The sequence below is a fragment of the Hippopotamus amphibius genome, chromosome 7, assembly GCF_030028045.1.
Source record: "Hippopotamus amphibius kiboko isolate mHipAmp2 chromosome 7, mHipAmp2.hap2, whole genome shotgun sequence".
In the NCBI taxonomy this organism is placed as follows: domain Eukaryota; kingdom Metazoa; phylum Chordata; class Mammalia; order Artiodactyla; family Hippopotamidae; genus Hippopotamus; species Hippopotamus amphibius.
In genome coordinates, this window is record NC_080192.1 from 143,136,004 (window position 1) to 143,155,104 (window position 19,101).

Below are 19,101 nucleotides of genomic sequence, written 5' to 3' on the forward strand. Positions count from 1 at the left end.
TGCTTCTTGGTAAGATGTATTAATGCTTTCTGACAGAAATGTTAATAATGATGTCTTATATTTACAAATAGCAGTTTTTACTATTCTGTCTTATATGAAGTGATTGTTGATTTTTTTTTATTATATAGGACAATAAAACTGCTTTGTACTGGGCTGTTGAGAAAGGAAATGCAACAATGGTGAGAGATATCTTACAGTGCAATCCTGACACTGAAATATGCACAAAGGTATAAACAACATTTCTATTCTGTTAGCAATACCTGGTGCTGAATGTTAGTACTACTTTTTTTTTTCTTTCAATTTTTACAGTTGTTTGATATTAGAATTACACTGATTTTACTGGTAATGTTCTGTATTAAATTGAGGAGTAACTTTATATCCTTTCAGGAGTGGTGTATTCACAGCAAAATACAGTATGTAATTTGATATTTTAATTAAATGCTTTCAGAAAGTTCAGTATCAGCTCTTTATAAATTGTGGACAGATTGTTTCCCCAGAATTGTTGTATGCCCCTATTGTATGGAATGTAGAACATGTTTCATTTGAAAAGATCATCGTGTGTGATTATTGGTTCCCCAGACCAACCACTTTAGTCTGTTTTACTCAAATCATGTGAAAAATATAAAACTGTATAAAACTTTAGTGATTATTTGGCCTTATGTAATAATTGTCCATGGGGAAAATATATTTGGATTTCTGGATTGAAATGGCGGGAATTCTTAATGAATAAAGCAAACTTATGGAATCACCCATAAGACAATCCTATTCATCTGTTAGAGATTTGGAGCAGCATTTCCTAAACCAGCGATGGTAACCTCATTGCCCTGGGGCAGAGCTTTTCCTGGGATACCTACTGGTTTGCAGGTGGTGGCTCCTTGGAATCTCTTTTCTTTTTCTTTTGGACCTACGTGTCAGCTACTGTGACTACATATGGCTTCTGACCAAATTTTACTTTTTCCTAATTCAGTGCTGAACTGTGATTGCTTCTTCTTTTTCTTAATTTGATTTTGAAAGCAGTTATAAACTCCTCTGAGGTTTTCCAAAGGCATATTGCTTGTATCAAATTATTTCCCGGTTATACACAGGTTCTTAGGTGCACAGAGGCACTGGTAAAAAACATCTGACAGATCTAGATGCTGGCTTGTTTGGACATTGACAGGCTGGGTGGTGGGTTGCTTGAGGGGAGATGGTTAGAAGGGGAAGCAGCCCCTGGAGGAGCTGCCAGGGATGGCAGTGGTGGTACCTGGGGAAAGGCAGCGGTGAGGGGCAGCAACAGCTGATAAATAGCGGGGCACATCTCTTGCTGAGCTGAGTGATGTAAAGGTATTTTGACACAAGTGATTGGTTGTGAAAGGAAAAGCAGTTTCTTGTTAGTTTTTACAACTATGTTTTCTTGAGAACATTTTCAGTATAGACTGGTCAGATATTTAAATTCTTGACATGTGTTTATGTGACTTTAAACATTTGGGAGTAAAGGTATTAATCTGGCAACCTTTGTTATCTGTGCCCACAGGATGGTGAAACACCTCTTATAAAGGCTACCAAGATGAGAAATATAGAAGTAGTAGAGCTGCTGCTGGATAAAGGGGCTAAAGTATCCGCCATAGATAAGGTAATAAAACATCTGTGCAGAGAGCATTTCTTTAGAGGTCTGTGGGGAGACTGACTGCATATCTGGTGGACTTCATGGGGTCTGATTTTACCTTGTGGAGGGAGAGATGACTTGCTGGGGCTCTCTGTGTGGGGTTTGGGTGCTGTAGGATCTCCTTGGCTGTTCAGAGAGCATGCTGAGGAGTGGGTGGGCTCAGTATGCAGCAAAGCAGCTGCCTCCGAGGCTCCCCCGTGGCACATGTCAGTCGCGGCGAGCTGAGCTGCACTGAGCACCATGCAGGGAGGATGTCATCAGGTGTGGAGCTTGTTGCAGAGAAACAGGAGGAAAGAAGCCAAAGGGGCTGGAGAAGAGACTCTGAAAGGAGACTGGCACTCGTGTTCACCAGCAGGAGGAAGGTGTTTTGCTGTGTGTCCTGGCCTTAATCCTTTTAGAGAAATGTTTGCATTTTCCATATAAGTTTAACTCTAAATTAATTCCTGGTTTTAGTTTGCCTGCATTTTAAGCAGTATTCTTTCTCTACTTCAAATTGATTTCCTCCCAGAAAAGAAGTGAATTGATTTATGTATGAACTAAGAAATATAAATTTTTCCCTCTGAATATATAATAGGATTTGGGCTTTCCTAATCCATAATAGACTGAAGCTTATCTTTTTATTATTCATGAGGCAATTAAACAAAAAACACAGAATTAATATATATTTGCCTTTTATTTGATCAAGATACAGCATTAATTAAAAAACACAGAAATCCCTCCCACCTGTATTTGCAATATTAATATAGTTATGTATGGTATTAATATATAATTAATACCATATTAATGTAGAAGAGAAAATATAAAGAAAAATTTTAATATTAAATATCAGAAAGGGCAAAGTCAAAGAGAAGTTTTTTTGAAATTGAATATATTTAACTTTCTAGAAAACTTCTATATTGCCTGTTTTTCTCATTCTGCTGTTGCCTAATTTCTGGCACTGGTTCCCTAATTTGCAAAAGGGAACCACTGGACTACGTGCCCTTTAAGTTTCCAATGGCCTCCTTAATTCTGTAACATTTATAAATAACTTGTTTCATACTCATTAAGGTTCCTGAAGGAACCCTGTCTTGGAATCCTGCTGTGTGTACTTTGTCCTGAGTCAGCACATACTTGTTGATAAGCACACAGGATACCCGGGATGTTCTTGGGATGAATGTGTGTTCATTCACACATACTTACTAAGGATGCGTGAGGTGCTGTCCTGCTCGAATTTGGAATACAAATTTGTAAAAGTCTTGAACCTGGCTCTTCAGAGAGGATTTCATTTAAAAAAAATTTAAGAATAAAGATTAATATTATTTTTACCTAGCTCATCATGGATCTCTGTTTATCTTCAGCATTTTGTCAGGGTTTATTAATGTCTTCTCTGCATTTTCAGAAACTTTGTGTCTGGCCGAAATGACACCGATGATATTTCTCCCTTCTCACATGTTTGGGGATAAGAAATGGGGTTCAGGTGAAGAAATAAGATGATGAGATTCAGTTTAGATCTGTTTAGTTTGAAGGCTGATAAGACATTCAGGAGGCTGTGACCAACAGGGCTTGAATTTGGGCAAGAAATCAAGGCTGGTGATAGGAATTTTGCAGTTAGTTACCAGGAGATGAGAGCTGCATGGGAGTGACTAAGGTCATCAGTTTGGAAGAAAGGTGAAAGCTGAGGTCAAGCTTCCCTTACTGCTTGTGTCACACTCTAGTGTGTTTTATGCTTGCACATTCATCCAGTCTCCTCCTTGTAACCTACTTGAGGTCATGGACTGTTTTGTCTTTCACCTTCATATCCCCCAAAGCATCCAGCACAATGCCTTCCAAACAGTGAGCTCAGTACACAGCTTTTGTGCTGTATTTAGGTTGTAGGAAGGGAATCTAGAAAAGAAAGAAGCAGGCCTGAGGCAGGAGAGGAAAGTCAAAATCAAGATAAGGTTGTGCCATGGAAGCCACAGGAAGAACATTGTGCGTGGTTTTCATTTAGTGTCTAGAGAGATCAGAGTGGGTGAGGACTGGGAGTTTCACTTGTTAACTTTTGGGTTGTTGTCTTTAAGAGGGATGTTTGTGAAGTAAAAAGTGGAGAGCACTTTGCAGACTGATTTTTTTTTTTTTTTTTAAGTATTAGTTTTCCTGAGTGTCGGGTATGAATACTGACATGACGGAGGTTCTCGTAAGGGCAGGAGGCAGGTGGATGTTAGGAAGAGGTGAAAGCTAAGGAGAGTGGAAGGGGTTGTGGGAGCTGGAGAAGGGCGGCTGCAACAGAGGGGACCCGAGGGAGAGAACGTAGGGGCAAGCACAGTGGTGTCAGAGGGCGCGCAGAAAGGCGAGGTTGCTCGTGGTCGTGGGGTTTCAGCGTGGACCGGGGAGCTTTCTAGACCGAAGGAGACGACGTTGTGAAACAGAGTATAAATTAGTTGAGGGAGGTGGTTGACATTGGTGGACAGTAAGTATCTGGATGATAGATGGTTACTAACCTGTGTTGGAAGTGGACCCAGGGCCTGGGAGGAGCCACAAGGAAGAGCCTGTTGCTTGTCCTCTTTCATTCTAGAGGGCTGCGGGAGAAATAATACCCGAGGAAAGCTAGGGAAGGAACTGGAGAAGGAAATGGCCGGGAAGATAGAGACAAAAATTCATATTATTTATACATTCCATAGGAAAACTATGAAAAGTTCGGATTTTCTGTTACTTTATAGAAACAGGAAAATTGTTACTGTATATACTGTATGTAAGAAATGTGAAAGTTTAAGTTTCATGCCATATTTTACAGAAAGGAGACACTCCTTTGCATATTGCTATTCGTGGGAGGAGTCGGAAACTGGCAGAGCTTCTTTTAAGAAATCCCAAAGATGGACGGTTACTTTATAGGCCCAACAAAGCAGGCGAGACTCCCTACAACATTGACTGTAGCCATCAGAAAAGCATCTTAACTCAGATCTTTGGAGCTAGTAAGTATTGGGTTTTGTACCTGACTGAGCTTTTAAGAAATGAATGTCTGTGAAAAAATTAAGAGACTGATAGCAGTCTGCATTTATCACTTAACTGGAGATTATAAAAGTTGAGAAAGTTATTACTTTACTGTAGAAAAAGAACTCCCTTTCTAAAGCTCTTTTGCATTATATTGTAGCATTCTGAATTAAGTACATGCAGAGTCAGCAATAGCTTTGAAGACCTTTAAAAATCTAACCTACTTTTGTAAAACTCTTTTCCCCATTATTCTCTCAGGTATACTTTGTGCTTTTATCAAAATGTGCTCTGTTTTCAGACTGTGGCTCTTGACCTTTGCTTGCGCTGTGCCCTCTCCACCCCCTTGAATGTTCTTGTTAAAATCATCCCTCTTCAAGGCTGGAGTCTCTTGTCTCCTTATCAGTGACGTTTTAACTGGTCTGACTAACCAGATAAAATTTTTGCCTCATTTGATACTTAAGCACTTGTGTTTATATTTCCTTTTTTTTTTTTTAAATACTTATTGTACATGGCCTTTCATTTTGTATCTTTTAGAATTTTCTCCCTTCCACATTCCAAATTATTTGTGGCAGGGATTGTTTCTTCTTATCTTGTATCCTCCATAACATCTAGCATAATGCCTTGAATGTTGTACTAAAATAGTTTTTGATGAAAAAGGATGCACGTTAGAATGTAATCATTCACGTGGTCTTTTGAAATGGGAACTGTTTTCTACTAGAATTAGAAAAGAGACGTGTTAGTCTCAGAAACCAACAGGAGATAGTAAAATCCTGCCACCTTCCAGTTTAGCTATTTATATATCTTGTTAAGTTTGATTGTATTATGAGTTTCTGTATTCTAAAATATTTTTTCTGATGATAATAATAATGTACACATTAAATTTTAAGGGTGAAAACATGAATATGGTAGAAAGTGCAAATTTCCCATTGTCCCTTATCTGCTAATTTGTAATCGTTTGAATGACTTGCCAGGATTTTTTTATATTTCTAAAAATATTTTATACTATGTAAATAGCCTTAAAAAAAAACTTGAGATACCATAATATAAAAGTTTTAAATAATGAACTATACCACATTTTAATTGTTGCATAATCTTTCATTCTAAGCTCTAATAGTACATTCAGTTCTTTATTGATGGATATTTGGTTTGTTTTGTTGTTAAAAGCTAGTGCTGCAGTGAACAGCTCTGTACATATATCCTTTACCTCATATTTTTAGGATTATTTTCCTGGAATAAACTCCCAGAAATAGAACTGGCAAGTCAGTGGATATTCAGTTTTGACAGACTTTCCAAAATGGTTGTAACAATTTCTCCTTCCTTATGCCGTGCGTCATAGTGTACTTCCCAGCAGCCTCCCTAACACTGGATAGTTCCAGCTTCCTTATTAACCTTTGCTAATCAGATTAATAAGAAAAAAGTTTCATTTAATTTGCATTGTGAAATTATTAGTGAGATTGAGATCTCTTTATATATTCACAGGCTGTTTGCATTTTTGCTATTTTCCTCTTTGTATCCTTTGCCCTCTTCTTTCTGGAGTTTTTAAAATTATTTAAAAATTGACTTTTGTGTCTTTAAGGATATTGATCCTGGATCCAGCCCATATATTGTCTCTCTCTCCCCAGCGTATTCTTTGTTTATGGTGTTGGGTTTTTCTTATTCCCTGTCCAAAAAATTATATAAATTTGTAGTTTATTTGTTGGTCTTTTCCAGCAGTTCTGGCTTAACATTATATTGAGAAAGAAAGGCCTTTTATACACAAGATTTTTTAAGTTTTTTTCTTATATGTTCTTCTAGTACTTTTATAGCTTCACTCTTTACATTTAATTTTTTAATGTTTCAGAAAGTTATCTTTGTTAAAGTTTGAGATGTAGAGTTTTAATTTTATTTAAAAAATGGATGGCTTACTTCTCCCAGCACTACTTACTAATTCATCATTTCCCCACTGATTTGAAATGCCACTTATGTTAATATCCTGTGTGAGTTCTATGATGATGTAATTATTGTAGCTTTAGAATGTATTTTGATTCTTCTCTGAAGACAGCTACTTTTTGGTAGTCTTTACATTTTTTTTCAGAGCTATTCTTACAATGTTCTTCTTGCTTTTTAATTTTTCAAAATATTCTCATGGATTTTTATTGGAATTGCCTTAAAGTGATAGATTAATTTGGGGAGAATTGCTGTTTTTTAATCATTGAACCTTTCTGCCTGGAACTGTAGAATGTCTCTTTTTCTCTGGTTATCTATTATGTTTTTGACTAACATTTTATAGCCTTCTTTATATAGGTATTTCACATATTAAAATGATTCTTATGGACTAGTTACTGTTTTAATCATTTTATTGATTCTAAAATGTACTTTACTCCACGTTTTAGCATCCCTGAAGTTGGAATATGTCTTATAATTGATGGATAAGAAAGCGTTGTGTTGTAATTTGGCAGCATTCTTTCTTTCTTAGTTGTGCATAATAGTGATACATCTTGTAATTAGGGGGAATCTAGAGTTCTGTGAAATGTGGTATTAGTGTAAGCAGCTCTGAACCTATTTTTACATAGGTCTGTTTAAAATAAGTTTTTTTTTCCTCTAAGTAAGCAAACAATAAATGAGAATAGATGCTCCTTTTTAATAGTAATGTCTGTTTTTAATGTAAGGATATGGTGTGTTTATAATTGCAGGACACTTGTCTCCTACTGAAACAGATGGTGACATGCTTGGCTATGACCTGTATAGCAGTGCCCTGGCAGATATTCTCAGTGAGCCTACCATGCAGCCACCCATTTGTGTGGGGCTGTATGCACAGTGGGGAAGTGGGAAATCCTTCTTACTCAAGAAACTAGAAGGTATAAGACATGTTTGGAAAACTGTGTTTGTATATAACAAGAGTTTCTCTTGTGTATTTTTTTTTTAAGTAAGGAAAAGTAGAACTGTATGTATGGGCATGTGGCTGATCCTCCACACAGTCATGTGAGTTGTCTTTCTAAAGCAGAGAGCCAGTTGTGTTACAGCACACTTAAAACCCCTTGGTAGTACCCCCCAAAAAATAATAAATAAATAAATAAAATTAAAAAAAAAAAAAAAAAGAATTGAGGAAGAAGAAAACAAACAAAAAAAACCCCTTGGTAGCAGGTTTCCTGCATGTGCTGTTTATAATCATCATACCCCGGGCCCTTCACAGACTTGTCAGTCTGCGTGATCACACCTGCCAGTTCTGCCTCTTGTGTGTGCTCAGTGCTGTAGTTGCAGAAGGCTGTTTGCTCTTGTAGGGGCAGGCTAGACGCTTTCTGAGTGGCTCCCTCTACTAGGAGCTTCCTGGACAGCTCCCCGCACCTCCCATCTAATACCCACTTCTTTTGTTTGGCAAGATCTTACTCATTCTTCAAGGATTGGTTTCAGTATTGCCTGTAAGACTTTTGCTAAGTTTTGCAGTAGGAATGACTTGTTTAAGGCTCATTTGGACTCAGCACACACCTTTAAGAGCAGTGAGCCTCGAGTACAATTGGTGGGAGAAGGGGTGAGGAGGAGCAGAGAGGAATGGTGGTGCTAGCTATAATAGTTTGAAGACACATGACAAAGTAATACTTTTTAGTCTTATATATGGAAACAATACCTTGTCAGTTGTATAATACAAACCACAAGAATAAATGTCAACAAAATCCTGACAGATGGGGGTGTATGAAAGAGGATTTTGTGCATCTTCAATAGGAAGCAAGAGAGTGGGTAGGACAAGGGTTGAGGGTAGATATGCCCTTAGGGAATGAGATTCTTATAAACAGAGAACATTGGTTAAGATGGTTAAGTAGCAACATTCTATCTAGGGATTTGGTAAGTGTCCAGTAAATGTTTATATTGAAAATGTGACATTTTCAAAATGTTTGAAATTGTATTTTTAAATAAAACAATGTTTTCATATTAATTTCTCTTTCAGATGAAATGAAAACTTTTGCAGGACAACAGATTGAACCTCTTTTTCAGTTTTCATGGCTTATAGTATTTCTGACCCTGCTCCTTTGTGGAGGGCTTGGTTTATTGTTTGCTTTTACAGTTGACCCAAATCTTGGAATAGCAGTGTCATTGAGCTTCTTGGCTGTCTTATATATATTTTTTAGTAAGTCTTCACCTTTTATCTTTTTGAGAAACGTAGAGAATGTCAAAACTCATTGTTTTACTTAAAATTATATCTATATCTATTTCCTAAAGTCTGTAAGTGGTTTGCATAATTAGGTGAGAAATTTTATTTTTTATTATTTTGTAGATTGGCCTAGGGGGACATTGTCCCCAGCGTGGCAGGCATAGCTTTAAAAACTAGTGCACTTCTTGTTAATATTGAAGCAGAACTTTATTATACTTTCCCCTTTATATGTTAATTAATGATTTACATTTTAGTCTGTTTTTGAAAATAAGTCTTGATAGCCGTCATGGCATACTCTTGAGCATTTTGATCATGACTAATTTTTATTTTATTTAAAAGCAATGTAATAAATATATATAATGCCTGTTCTTGGGAGTGTCTTCAGTTGCAAGAAAGGGGATAGACTTACTATTGGAGGAACTGGTAACTTCAACAGTTGCAAGTAGTGATAAAACCAGTCTTTTATGTTTGGCTCTGAACTAAGGGATGTGTTTCCGTTTAAGGCATCATCCTTCTGATTGTGTTTCTTCTATCATGTTTTAGTCAGTTTACATCCCATTTTTCACACACCTGATGTATGCTGAGAGAGGTTAAATAATTGAGGAATTCTTCTGGGAGTAGTTAGGAAATAGCATGGGGCCATGAAAATTACATAAGTCTGCCTGTCACTACTTGATACTCGACTATTTGGAGAAAAGAGACTGCTTGACTAATGATTGTTCCAGATAATTTTTTTTTAAACTGTGCATTTCAGTTGTCATTTACTTTGGTGGACGAAGAGAAGGAGAGAGTTGGAATTGGGCCTGGATCCTCAGTACTAGATTGGCAAGACACATCGGGTATTTGGAGCTCCTCCTCAAATTGATGTTTGTGAATCCACCTGAATTGCCAGAGCAAACCACTAAAGCTTTACCTGTGAGGTGAGTTGGTCCCTTTGATGGAAGTAACTTTTAATAAGGTGAAGCAAATGAAAGTTTATAACACATCATTTCTTGGTGTATATTCAAAAAAACATTAGTCCCTTAAACTTTTTAATGTGGGGAAGAAAACAAACATGTCCTGGTCAGATACGTTTGGGATATTCTGTCTCCCTCTTGGTATATTAAAGGATCAGACATCTTTTCATAAATAAATCAATTTAACTTTGATTTACCAAATTTTATTTGAGCATAAGCCCATGTTTCCCTCTTATGACACCTGTTACCATCCTTGAACAAATTTTGAAGAGTGCTGATCTACTTCAAAAGAGTGAAAGGAGTCCTGACACCTCTTTACATCAGGGTGTAACTTTGGCAACTCAGCTTGTGCTCTGAGCTGCTCTTTCTTCGGCTGTGGAAATATATTTACCCACTCCTCTAAAATTATTATTAACATCACGTAGGAAATGTATGAGAAAACAGTTCAGAAAAGATGAGAAACTTGTAAGTCAAAGAATAAAGGAAAGCTAGAGGGCTGCAGAAGAGAGTAAAATGAAAAAAAAAAAAAAAGAACTGAAAGCAAAAGGAATTTAATAGAAATTAGTAAAATAATTGTGTGCACTAAAAGATTAAGAATTTAAAAATTATTATAAGATAAAGTATGTGTAAGTTAAGCTGAAAGTAAATAGGCCAAACCACACAAGACAAAAAAACAATAATATAAGAGAGGAAGATAAAAATAAAAGCTTACAAGTAATTGGCATATAGGATTAAGTATTAAGAAAAGGATTTAAAATGAGAAGTTAAAATGAAAACTGTAAAAAGAAAACATACAGAGTATAATTAAAGAGTTGGGGAAGATATTTTTATATAAAGTAAAAACATTTAAAATTAATGAGATGGTATTTTTGAAAAAGTTAGAACAATGAAAATGGCATTAATCAAGACATACTACAGTGTGATCCTAGATTGTATTTTGAAAGCAGTGCCTATCTATAGGATTCAGATGAGAGTTTAGTTCAAGGGTAGAAGGGAAGAAAGGAACTGATGCAGAAATAATACCCATTCAGAGACTCAAAATACAAATAATTCACTTATTTCTCAGAACAACTGTGAAGTGAATATTTTATAACTTCTCTCTAAATCCCTGGTAGATGTTTAAGCTATAAATAAAACATTCTAAAGCTTGAGTTTCTAAGAATGGCATTCAATTCTTAATTACTGTAATATTTTCTCAAGGTTCTAATCTTCATTTGGTGCTGAGAAAACTTTCTTTGTGCAGCTCTTTTTGGGGTGTCACCTTTTAACCGGTGTATCATGAGATCTGCTGAGATGTCTGATTCCTTGTCTGAGCTGTCATAATCATCTTCCTTTTCTGCCTTTAGTCAGAATTACTTGGTATAACTCTACTACATTGAACTTTTGTTACTATCTTTTACTAAGAAAAGTATATAAGATGTTAGAAATGGAACATACCTAATTACAAGCTGTTTTCCCTCCTTAGAATTTTGAAAACAATATTTTGAAAGAGACGTGAAGAAAATACAGGCTAAATGATAGAGAGAATGTATGTTGAAATTGTTTCTTTAGAAAGCTAACCTTCTCTTTGCCCTTTTCCCAAGGTTTTTGTTTACAGATTATAGTAGGCTGTCCAGTGTAGGTGGAGAAACATCAATGGCTGAAATGATTGCCACCCTCTCCGATGCTTGTGAAAGAGAGTTTGGCTTTTTGGCAACCAGGCTTTTCCGAGTATTCAAGACTGAAGAGTCACAGGGTAGGACCTCCTTCTCCTTTTCGTGTGTACGTAGGGTTGAGGATGGGATGGATGAAGTGCATGAAGACGTGAGTTGAGCATCAGATCCGTTGTATGCTGTCACCCTAATGAGTGGGGTTTGCTTGACATGTTAAAACCATTTGTTGTATTACAGGTAAAAAGAAATGGAAAAAAACGTGTTGTCTCCCATCTTTTGTCATCTTCCTTTTTATCTTTGGCTGCATCATTGCTGGAATTACTCTTCTGGCTATATTCAGAGTTGACCCAAAGCATCTGACAGTGAATGCTGTCCTCATAGCAATTGCATCCATAGTGGGGTTGGCCTTTGTGCTGAACTGTCGTACGTGGTGGCAGGTGCTGGACTCTCTTCTGAATTCTCAAAGGAAACGCCTCCATAATGCTGCCTCCAAACTGCACAAATTGAAAAGTGAAGGATTCATGAAAGTAAGCATTGTTTATTAGAAAATAGTCCTGGGATTTCCTTGGTGGTCCAGTGACTAGGACTCTTGCACTTTCATTGCCTAGGGCTGGGGTTTAGTCCCTGGTGGGGGAATTAACATCCTATAAGCTGTGCAGTGCGGCCAGGAAGAAAAAAAAGAAAATAAAAGAAAAAGAAAATAATCCTAGTGTGAATATGCTCCCCATGACCATGGGGCTTCAGGGAGTGTATTCTCTCAGTGCTACAGCGTTGCATTTGTTTTTAGTTTTATTCCAGTTTTTTCCTATGAAGATCCATATGTGAAGTGGAAAAAGTTATAACAATAACATATTTTTATAAAATAGACTTTTATAAGATACTCAAAGAGTTAGCAGATTATTCCACAGGTGGTAATTACTACCTAATAACATAGGTTGCTCTAGAGCCTGGTAGAGTAAGCAGATTGAACCACCGAAACATATAAGATAGGAACATACTTTTAGAACAAAAAAGGGCTTTACACAGTTACTTGCAGCCCCTTCCTTTAATCAAGGCCACATGCTACCAGGGAGCCAAATGTAGTGTGTTATCTAGATCATTTGGATTTGCATTCAAATATGACATTCAGAGCACATGATCTTGGCAAGTAAGTCACTCAGCCAAGCTTGTCCTTTTAAAATGGATATGACAGTATCTAGCTCATTTTGATAAATGCTCTAATTTAGGTGTAGTCTAAATTGTGAAGCATGGACTACAGTTTTAAGTGGAAACACAACAGGCAGCGAGGGCTTTGGATTTCTTTTCTTCCATTAGATGACTTTCTATCAGGAATTTTAAGAAATGTGTGCAACTCTCTCATTTCTTTAGTGCTGTGTATCCTTTCTTTTGCACAGGTTCTTAAGTGTGAAGTGGAATTGATGGCTAGGATGGCAAAAACCATTGACAGCTTCACTCAGAATCAGACAAGGCTGGCGGTTATCATCGATGGGTTAGATGCCTGTGAGCAGGACAAAGTACTCCAGATGCTGGACACTGTATGTCTTAACCATCTTGAAACTTGGCATTGTCGCATATGTGGCAGCTGAGAAGAATAACTTCATGAATATCTCAAGTGGAATTTGAATGATACTTCTTTTGTAAAAAAAATCATATTTTATGCAGAAACATAGCAAGAGTAAAAGTTTCATACCAAGCAGATTTAAATAATTCCAGCTTAAAGGCAGTGAGGAAAAAAGTGAAAAGAGGGTCTCCAGAGTCTGTAGTGTGACTCCAGCTTTTCTTTGCAGATAGTTATGGTTAGAATAGAGATAAAAGGTGAGGAAACCACAGAATTTGTAGAGTTTTTGTTACGGTAGGGCACATCAGTGGCTCTCTGTAAGGTATGTTATAAGCAATAGTGTATAACTGTGGTCAGAGAGCAGTGTGTTCAGTGCATCATATATATTCATGAATATTTCTCATGTGTGTTGATCTTACCTCTTATGTAGACCATAAGTGTCTTAAAATAGGACAGGATTAATTGTTTTCTTTGGAGATTTTATCACTGTCAAGTGTTGAAAAGTGGTCAGATGGTGACAGACCAGATTGAGACTTCAGTAAAATTTGTTTTCATATAGAATAATATTTGAATGGAAAGGAAATGTTATTTTAAAAACATAGTCACCAAAGGAGAACACAGATTTTGAAGAGGTGTTTTATTACTTTGGATAATTTAAAATTTTTATCTTATAAATACACATTTCTGCTACCACAGGTCCGAGTTCTTTTTTCAAAAGGCCCATTCATTGCCATTTTTGCAAGTGATCCACATATTATTATAAAGGCAATTAACCAGAACCTCAATAGTGTGCTTCGTGACTCAAACATCAATGGACATGACTACATGCGCAACATAGTTCATCTGCCTGTTTTCCTCAATAGTCGTGGCCTAAGCAGTGCAAGAAAATTTCTTGTAACTTCAGCAACTAATGGGGATATTCCATGCTCAGATAATACAGGTAAAGATCAAGTTCCTCAGGTACTTTGGGTTTGAAGTAGTTTTTTTTTTTTTTTTTAATTCTGTAGTTTTTTATGGTGCATCTCCTTTTACCTTGAAAAATAGTTTGTATTTCACTACTCTTTAAATATCATAGACAACAGAGTTTTAATACAAATGGTGCTTTCTTGATAAATAAGGGATGCAGGAAGATGCTGACAGAAGAGTTTCACAAAACAGCCTTGGAGAGATGACAAAACTCGGTAGCAAGACGGCCCTTAATAGACGGGTAAGATACCCTGTGTTTTGAGCCATTTGTTTGTACTGCTGTTATTTAAGTAAAACCAAGGTGATGCCATGTAATATTTTATAAATATTGCATTGAGCTCATCAAGTAAATTTTATCATTGGATTTCCTTTCAGCTTCAGGTGGTTTTTCAGGGAGTGTCTGAACCTAGAGCGGTAATAACTGTAAATTATATAGAAGTGCCTGTCCTCTCCTATCCTGCTCTCAGCCCAGGTGCTACTCCAGACTCCAGACCAGTGGAATCAGAACCTCTGAGAGTGAGATTTTAAAGCTCCCCAGATGATTTCATCGAGGGGTAGAGAACCACTGGATTCATCCCAGGTCAAGTTGTGTTCATTCCAGGGACCCATTGTCACCACAGCTGTAAGGGAGGGAGAGGTGCATAGTGTGAGAACAGTTCCTTGCTGTTTTCCTATTGGCCTTATGCCTTCCCTCATGTTTGTGAGATGTAGACTCTTTTTTTCTATCCCCACATAGTGATTTTGTGCCCTTCCTAGTCCGTGGTTTTGTCCCGGAGGCACCGTAGTTTCCCTTTCCTACCCTATTTTTAGGAACCTTCTTTTGTAAAGAACCAGGGAGTATTACAAGACAGGAAGATGTCCACTTGCAGGTAAGTTATGGTGATGTGCTGCTGAAGGATGGCTAGGTTGGGCTAGTATTAGTGCCACTTATTTTCCCCTCTAGTTTGCTAACATTAAATTGGGGCATCTTACATTTTAAAAAGTGTGTCTTCAGTGATATGTTGACTTTATGCGTCTACCATGTACAAGTATGGATGTGAAAATAGTATTATGGATGACAACTGACAGCTCTGAATTAAGAGCAGGGTATGATGTACAGTTCTGAATTTCTCTCCTGGAAGTCTGGACTCTCGGTTTCCTGTGATTGTATCCACATTCCCCTCTCATGACCTTAGATGAGAACGCACCTTCGTTGTGCCTGTTCTTCCTCTGATTAGGTGGGATTCCCCACACCGCCCCTCTCAGGAGAGAGCCTTTAATTCTCATGCAGATGTGAGGATAGTTGGAGCAGCTGTGTCACATATTTAAAAATAACCTGAAAAATCGAAATGCTGAATCCTTAAATCTAGACAAGGGGTTATTTGCTTTATTACTTGAGGGTTCCTATAAATAGTGAGCTCCCATAAGAGTTTGAGTTGAATTTTCTGTACACAATTCTGCTATTTATAATCTTCAGCACTCAGCTTTCTCTGACTGTGCAACTATAAATCAAAATGCATCTGAAGCTGAACCATGGCATTTGAAACAGTTGCTGCTTATGTTACTTTATAACTGTTCTGTAAACATTCTGCCTCAGGGAGAATAATAATACTTTTTATTACTATATAATCTTCCTCTTTGACTAAAATTTTGGATTGTTTTTGTTGTTGACATAAACATACATTAACTTCTCAAAAAGCCTTCAGTTCTCACGTTGGAAGTATGGATTCCTTCTCACAGATTATACGCTGTGTTTCAGGACACTTACCGAAGGAGGCAGATGCAGCGCACGATTACGCGGCAGATGTCCTTTGATCTTACAAAACTGCTGGTTACAGAGGACTGGTTCAGTGACATAAGTCCTCAAACCATGAGGAGATTACTTAATATTGTCTCTGTGACAGGTGAATTTTGTTTTCTTACTGTTGTATGGTAGATAATAAGGTTTAACATTAACAGAACAGTTCAGTTTCAGAAACAAAAGGATGTACTAGGTTTATATGTTTACACTGCTAAATACCAGTTTTATTTGCATTAAGTATGTCTAGTAAAACCAATATTAGCTTTGACAGTGAAAATCAACTATCAGTTGTCTACTGTTATTTTAAAACTTGATGATTTAAAAAGTTTTTCACTTCATCTCAGCTGTAATTTTTCTCTTTGTATAAAAATAATTTTATGCTAATTTGTATAACTGAATATAATTAATTTATAATTTAAAATGCTGAAATTCAGATTTTACATGCTGCTATTTTTGTTTTCAAATGATATATATTTTTTCTTTGTTTATTGTGTTAAACGAAATACACATAAAAATTTACCATCGTAACCATTTTTAAGGGTACAGTTCAGTGGTATTAAATACTTTCACATAGTTGTGTAGCCATCACCACTATTCATCTCCATAACTCTTTTCATCTTGTAAAACTGAAACTCTGTACTCCCCACCCCAGCCCCAGCCCCTGGCAACCACCATTATACTTTGTCTCTATGATTTTGGCTGCTGTAAATACCTCATATAGGTGGAATCATACAATATTTGTTTTTTTGTGACTGGCTTATTTCATTTAGCATAATATTATCAAGATTCATCCATGTTGTAGCATATTTCAGAATTTTCTTCCTTTTCAAGGCTAATATTCCACTGTTTCTACATACCAAATTTTGCTTATCCATTCATCTGTCAGTGGACATGTGGGTTGCTTCCATGTTTTTAGCTGTTGTAAATAATGCTTCTATGAACATGGATGTTCAAGTATGTTTTGGAGACAGTGCTTTCAATTCTTTTTTGGTATATACCCAGAAGTGGAATTGCTGGGTGACACAATATTTCTATTTTAAATTTTTGGTGGAACCTCCGTACTGTTTTCCATAGTGGCTTACCATTTTACATTTCCACCAACAGTAAACAAACATTCCAACACTTGTTGTTTTCTGGTTTTTTGATAGTAGCTATCCCAGTGGGTGTGAGGTGGTATCTCATTGTAGTTTTGACTTACATTTCCCTGATGGTTAGTGATGTCGAGCATCTTTTCATGTGCATGTTGGCCATTAATATATCTTCTTTGGAGAAATGTCTGTCCAAGTCATCTGCCAATTTTTGAGTTGGATTTTTTTTTTTATTGTTGAGTTTTAGGAGTTCTTTGTATATTCTGGATATTAATCCCTTTTTGGATACATGATTTTCAAATCTTTTCTCCCATTCCATGGGTTTTCTTTTTATTCTACAGATAATGTCTTTTGATATACAAAATCTCATTTTTTATTAATTTCAGTTTGTCTTTTTTTTTTCTTTTGTTACCTGTGCTTTTGGTGTTATATCAAGAAATCATTGCTAAATCCAATATCGTGAAGTTTTTGTCCTGTGTTTTCTAATGCTTTAAGTCTTAAATTTGGGTGCTTGATCCATTTTGAGTTAATTTTTGAACATGGTGTTGGGTAAGTTCGGCCTCATTGTTTTGCATATGGATATCTAGTTTTCCAGGTGCCATTTATTGAAAAGACTGACCTTTCCCCATTGAACGGTCTTGGCACTTCTGTCAGAAATCATTTGACTGTGTATGTGAGGATTTATTTCTGGGTTCACTGTTCTGTTCTATTGGTTTGTATGTCTGCGTTTTGCCAATATCACACTGTTTTGATTGCTGTAACTTTATAGTAAGTTTTGAAATCAGGGAGTGTGATTCCTCCAGTTTTGTTCTTTTTTTCCAGGGTGGTTTTAGCTATTCAGGGTCCCTTGAGATTCCATGTGAATTTTAGGGTGGATTTTTATATTTCTGCAGAAAATGTCATTGGGACTTTGACAGGGTTGCATTAAATCTGTAGATTGCTTTGGCTAATATTGACATTTTAGCATTATTAAATCTTCCAATCCGTGAACATAGGATGTCTTAACTTATTTTTTTAAAATGTTGAAATTCATATTTTCTATACTTCTATTTTAGTTTTCAAGTGATATTTTAAATAAAAATATTGATAGGAATAGTAAGGATTATTGCCCTGTGACTGAATTCCTTTTATGGAATTCTGCTGTCCATCATGTTAATGCTTACTTATAAATATACATACTCGTAAAATATATGTTTCTTTCTTTGCACGATATTGAATGGTACTTTGTAATACTGAGCAGTGTTAACTCTGTTATGATAGTTGCACTGAAATTTGTTTTTATACTAATGTTGGATGCGTGCTATGGAACTATATTGCAACTGAGGTTGTATCAAATATATTTATACTTTTTTGGCAACTAAATTCCTTTAAGTGAGGTCTCAGACCTCATTATACTTGATTATGTTCTACAGTGGAAATGTTTTAGTATATTATCAGTAATACTTATGTAGTCATTTAACAAGTATATAGTCAGTGTCTAGATATGCTAGGTATTGCTCTAGGCATTGTGGAGATTAGTGGTGAACAAGATAAAACTCTTACCCTATTGGGGAAGACAGAAGGATGTAAAGTCATGTAATGATGAATGCCATAACACCTCATCTTCCCTTACCATTTAGCATTGGAATGCCCTTGGCTCAGTCCTTGGTTCTTCTCTTTTGGTCTAGACCAGATGTACCATCTTTATGCTGAAGACCATCAAATATATATCTTCAGTCTTGTTGCTCTCCAGTTGCCTAATTGATGTCTGATGATGTCTTATGTATGTCTTATACTTAACGTGTCCAAAAATGGACTTTAGATCCTATGACACAAACTTAATCCACCCATAGTTTACCATCTGAGTTAATGCAACTCTTATTCCATTTTCTTGGAAAAAAAAGGTCTTGATATCTTTCTTTCATATACCTCCTCCAGTCTGCATTAAATTCTTCTGCTCTGTCTTCAGACTATATCCAGACTCTGACCACTTCTCCCCATTTCTAGCGTACTACCCTTATTCAGCGCATCATTATGTCTCGTCTATATTAATTGTAGCAATAGCCTTCTGACTGGTCTCCCTGCTCCTGTCCTTCTTCCTTTACAGTCTGTTCTCCATGTGGCAGCCACAGAAATCCTTTAAAAATAGAAGGCAACCATGCTGTTTTTCTGCTAAAAGCTCTACTATGTGCCCCTATTTTACTGAAAATAAAAATCTAATCCCTTACAGTTTCCTGCGAGCCCTTTTGATCTGTCTCTCTCCACCCCTTTCCCTACCTCTAACCTCATCTACTTTCCTTCTTTAGCCCTTACTGACCTCTTTGCTGTTCCCTGAAAACGTCTGGCATGCTCCTGCCTAAGGGCTTTTGCACTTGCTATTTCTTCTGTCTGTAAGGATCTTT

General features: G+C 36.6%; 1 protein-coding gene across 4 annotated transcripts in view; it reads left to right on the plus strand.

Moving 5' to 3' along the window:
• The window catches only part of KIDINS220 (kinase D interacting substrate 220), a 102,253-nt gene that overhangs the window by 31,791 nt on the left and 51,361 nt on the right, over nucleotides 1-19,101 (plus strand). For all 4 annotated transcript variants that reach the window (XM_057740596.1, XM_057740598.1, XM_057740599.1 and 1 more), the window contains 12 exons: nucleotides 129-227; nucleotides 1,514-1,612; nucleotides 4,398-4,575; nucleotides 7,267-7,431; nucleotides 8,517-8,696; nucleotides 9,475-9,640; nucleotides 11,260-11,411; nucleotides 11,566-11,855; nucleotides 12,723-12,863; nucleotides 13,583-13,826; nucleotides 14,005-14,093; nucleotides 15,591-15,735. In XM_057740596.1, coding sequence (XP_057596579.1) covers nucleotides 129-227; nucleotides 1,514-1,612; nucleotides 4,398-4,575; nucleotides 7,267-7,431; nucleotides 8,517-8,696; nucleotides 9,475-9,640; nucleotides 11,260-11,411; nucleotides 11,566-11,855; nucleotides 12,723-12,863; nucleotides 13,583-13,826; nucleotides 14,005-14,093; nucleotides 15,591-15,735 — 1,948 coding nt within the window. The remainder of the gene's footprint in view (nucleotides 1-128; nucleotides 228-1,513; nucleotides 1,613-4,397; nucleotides 4,576-7,266; nucleotides 7,432-8,516; nucleotides 8,697-9,474; nucleotides 9,641-11,259; nucleotides 11,412-11,565; nucleotides 11,856-12,722; nucleotides 12,864-13,582; nucleotides 13,827-14,004; nucleotides 14,094-15,590; nucleotides 15,736-19,101) is intronic.